This window comes from Diabrotica undecimpunctata, chromosome 9, assembly GCF_040954645.1.
Source record: "Diabrotica undecimpunctata isolate CICGRU chromosome 9, icDiaUnde3, whole genome shotgun sequence".
Classification (NCBI taxonomy): Eukaryota; Metazoa; Arthropoda; class Insecta; order Coleoptera; family Chrysomelidae; genus Diabrotica; species Diabrotica undecimpunctata.
The window spans coordinates 93,499,669-93,503,558 of NC_092811.1; the positions used below are offsets into that span (position 1 = coordinate 93,499,669).

The window sequence follows — 3,890 nt, forward strand, 5'->3', positions numbered from 1 at the left end:
GACGATACTACACTTCTAGCCTCTACTCCAGAAGAAATTACTAACTTATTAAAAAAGCTTCAGGCAGAAAGTGCCAGGTATGGACTCATGTTTCTTCTTTTTTGTATGCTCCATACTTTAAGGACATAGGCTATCATCACGGCCCATTTCACGTTTCGTATTTGTTACGTGTTGTGGCTATGATATTGTTCACATTCTTTAATAACATCACATTTTAAAGCTCGCAAATCTTTTTAGTTGCGTCCGTAATTGTCCAGGCTTCAACTTCATATAAAAGGGAAAAAGAATACATACAATCTCAATACTTTTTTTCTAACTTCTATTCCCATTTTCCATTGCATATTACTATTCTATTCTATACTATACTATTCTAACTTCTATTCCCATTTTCCATTGCATATTACTGCTTTTATCTTATTGAAAGAGATTAAGGCTATCTTGCTATATTGTTTCGTTTTTAATCTTGTTTGTACTGACACTCATGATCTTTTTGTGTTCAGAGCCATTCCACACCTTTGGCAGTACTGCGTAATGCGATTAACCAAAATTTGCAGCCCTTCCCTACTGTTCACAAAGAAAATTGTATCACCTGAATATCTGAGATTATTCACTAGTATTCCGTTAAGTTATATGCCTTCATTATAGTCTTCTTGTGTAATTGATTTATTCGACCGTTACTTGATGGAAATTCATTTTATGTAACAATAAAATACTGAAAACTTTGTTTTCAAAACTTCCACAAAATCTATTTTAAACTCTTATCACTACAGCTGTTTCGGCTGATTGTCTTTCTAAAGTGATCTATTTTTGGCATGCGTTTACACTTTATAGTCTCTAATGAAATATGTTGAGGAGGGGAGAACTGTTTGTCTCAAGTTGGTCATTCAGAATTATATATCTGTGTTTTTAGTTTGTTGATTTTTATAGATTCTAACAAAGATAGCTTAAGGCCTTTATTTTGAATGTGAAGAATTTTAAATTCGTCATTAAAAGAATGATTATGATCTAGAAGGTGAAGTGCGTATGTAGAATCTGTTTTTCTACTATTAAAAGCCCTTTTATGTTCTGCTATTCTTTTATTAAAATTTCTACCAGTTTGACCGATGTAAGTTTTTGGGCAGTCGCCACATTTAAGTTTGTACACACCACTTTGTAAGTGCTTTTTATTTTGGCTCTTGTTGTTTTTAATATATTTGCCTAGGTTGTTATTTGTTCTGAAAGCTGGTGTTATTCCTTTCTTCACAGCCTCCTAAATTATACTCTTTCATTAACCCATTAGCGCCCACCGTTACTATATGGTAACGTAAAACACATGATTTTTAAAAATTCTGCGGTACGCCCATGGAACTAGTCAGCGACATATTTTGAAAACTATCGTTTCTAGGAATACTTCAGGCACCCATAAAACGTAACGGATTCGTATTTTAGTCTTCTCTCAACCGTCGAGAGATAATCATATGACAGTGTGGTTTGAGTTTATAGAAAAAGATGGACGTCCGTTTTGCGTAAGTAATTTTTGACAGTCTTCTAGTAACTATATTTGCATATTTAAAAAAACTAAGTTTATTATACTCCAACTTATTATAAATTGTTGTATTTTATCAACAATTAAATGTAGCGAATTTGGTAGGAATAGTCAAAGTACGCCGTTACCATATGGTTGCGGTGGGCGCTTACGGAGTCATAATTTAATTTTTTTTTTCAGTCGTAGATTTTCGTTAGCAGAAGCGCTAGACATGGTTTACGGTGACGAAAAATTAGCTGAGCAAGTCGATAATATTTTTATAACACCGCCAGATGTAAATGGTGCTGATACAGACGAGGATTCTGCGAATGAAGATGAAGGTGGATTCATAAATAACCTAACAGGTGCTTAGTTGTACAAATAATGATATACGTACATATTATAATTGTTTATTTTTACAGGTAGGCAGCTACGAGCGCAAGCAGAAATACAACTTTCTAGCAACGAAAGGATCGGTGCTGACAATGAAGAAGTGCAGACAGATGTAAGTATAACCAGTAATTTTTTAATTTGCTTAGGTTTAAAATTTATTTCTATTACAGTTACAAGCAGTAGTGGAGACACCCGAAAGAGAAACTAGAGCATCGTTTCAACTATGGCAAAATGAAAGAAAAGATGTATTAATGAAAAACTGTGCTTGGGTTCAAGGAGACTTACAGTCTGCAAGTTTTTCGTTTCCAGAAGAAGATTATTCTAGGTATGAAAATCTATCATGTCTTGATATGTTCAGTATATTTTTTGATGATGAGACAGTAAACTACTTAGCGGAAGAATCCCAACGATATGCACAATTTGTAAACCAAACTGACCCATGCATTACATCTGGAGAAATACGTTGTTTTATAGGTATTCTCCTGCTATCGGGGTACAATCCATTACCATCGAATAGAATGTATTGGGATACTCATGATGATGTAAAGAACACTTTAGTTTCTAATTCAATGAGACGAAATAGATTTCTGCAAATTCAAAGGTTTTTGCATTTCGCAGATAATACAAAGCCTAACATTAGTGACAAAGCATGGAAAATTCGACCATTGATTGACAGAGTAAAAACAAAATGTCTTGAAAATTTTGTTCCAACAAAAAATCTATCATATGACGAGTCTATGATAAAGTATTATGGCCGCCATCAATGTAAACAATTTATACGAAATAAACCAATCCGCTTTGGTTATAAAATGTGGTCGCTAAATACTTCTACTGGATATCTGGTAAACTTTGACCTATACCAAGGAAGAAATCCACGTTCAAATGAACAATACGATAAACTTTTTGGCAAGTGTTCATCCCCTTTGGTGCGAATGCTTGAAGAGATAAATCACTCAGATTTACACTACAATTTACACGTTGACAACCTATTTTCAGGATTTAATTTATTTAGTTACCTACGATTTTTGGGGTACGGCACAATTGGAACAATTAGAGAAAACAGAATTCCATCTAGCTGTTCCTTGGAAAAAAAGAAGGAGTTTTCTAAAAGAAATCGTGGCTATTCACAACATACAATAGAAAAAAACAGCGGTATCTTACTGGTGCGATGGAAAGATAACTCTGTTGTCACAATGGCATCTACGAGTTGTGGTGGTCCAGCATTGGGCACGGTAAAAAGATTTTCTCATGAAGAAAAACGCCATATTCAAGTAAGTCGGCCTCACTGTATTGCTGAATACAATAAAAATATGGGGGGTACCGACTTGATGGATCAAGGTGTTTCAACCTACCGAGTAGCAATTCGCAGTAAAAAATGGTACTGGCCAATTGTAACATGGTTGTTGGATGTTGCAGTCCATAATTTATGGCATTTATATAAAAAAAAATAAAAAAGATATATCCTTGCTATCGTTTAGGAGAGAATTGGCCCAAGTTCTTCTCGCAAGATATGGAAGTCCTCCCTTATATACAGGAGGACCTACTCTACATAGACAGAACTTGCCAGATCTTCGTTTTGATCGCATCGATCATTTCGTTACACCAAGCAGTAGAAGGCGATGTGCTGGTGAAGGATGTACAACATCTGGACGAACAATGTGCCAAAAATGCAACGTTGGTTTGTGTGTTAATTGTTTTATAGGATACCACACCAGACGATAAAAATATTCTCAAATATTTAAAAAAAATTAAAAATTTTTATTTCAACGATCCTAAAAATTCCTTAAGCGCCCAGCGTTACCATATGGTAACACCATGTAATTTTTTTAAAAAAAGACATGAAACCGAAAAACTTATTTTTTTGGATTAAATTATTAACATTTTCATCTAATTAACCCTAAAAGTAAAGATTTTCAAAAAAAAAAAAAAATTGGGCACTAATGGGTTAAACTACACAAATTGGATCACCTAATAAGACCTGTAGTTTCTTTTT

At 34.1% G+C, this 3,890-nt stretch overlaps 1 protein-coding gene across 1 annotated transcript; it reads left to right on the forward strand.

Annotated features, from left to right (window-relative positions):
- The first annotated feature begins 1,270 nt into the window (after nt 1-1,270).
- Nucleotides 1,271-2,396, forward strand: LOC140449770 (uncharacterized). Its single transcript, XM_072543103.1, has 3 exons — nt 1,271-1,505; nt 1,706-1,869; nt 1,927-2,396. The coding sequence occupies exons 1-3, from the start codon at nt 1,489-1,491 to the stop codon at nt 2,103-2,105; spliced, it is 360 nt and encodes a 119-aa protein (XP_072399204.1). The 5' UTR covers nt 1,271-1,488; the 3' UTR covers nt 2,106-2,396.
- The last annotated feature ends 1,494 nt before the right edge of the window (nt 2,397-3,890 follow it).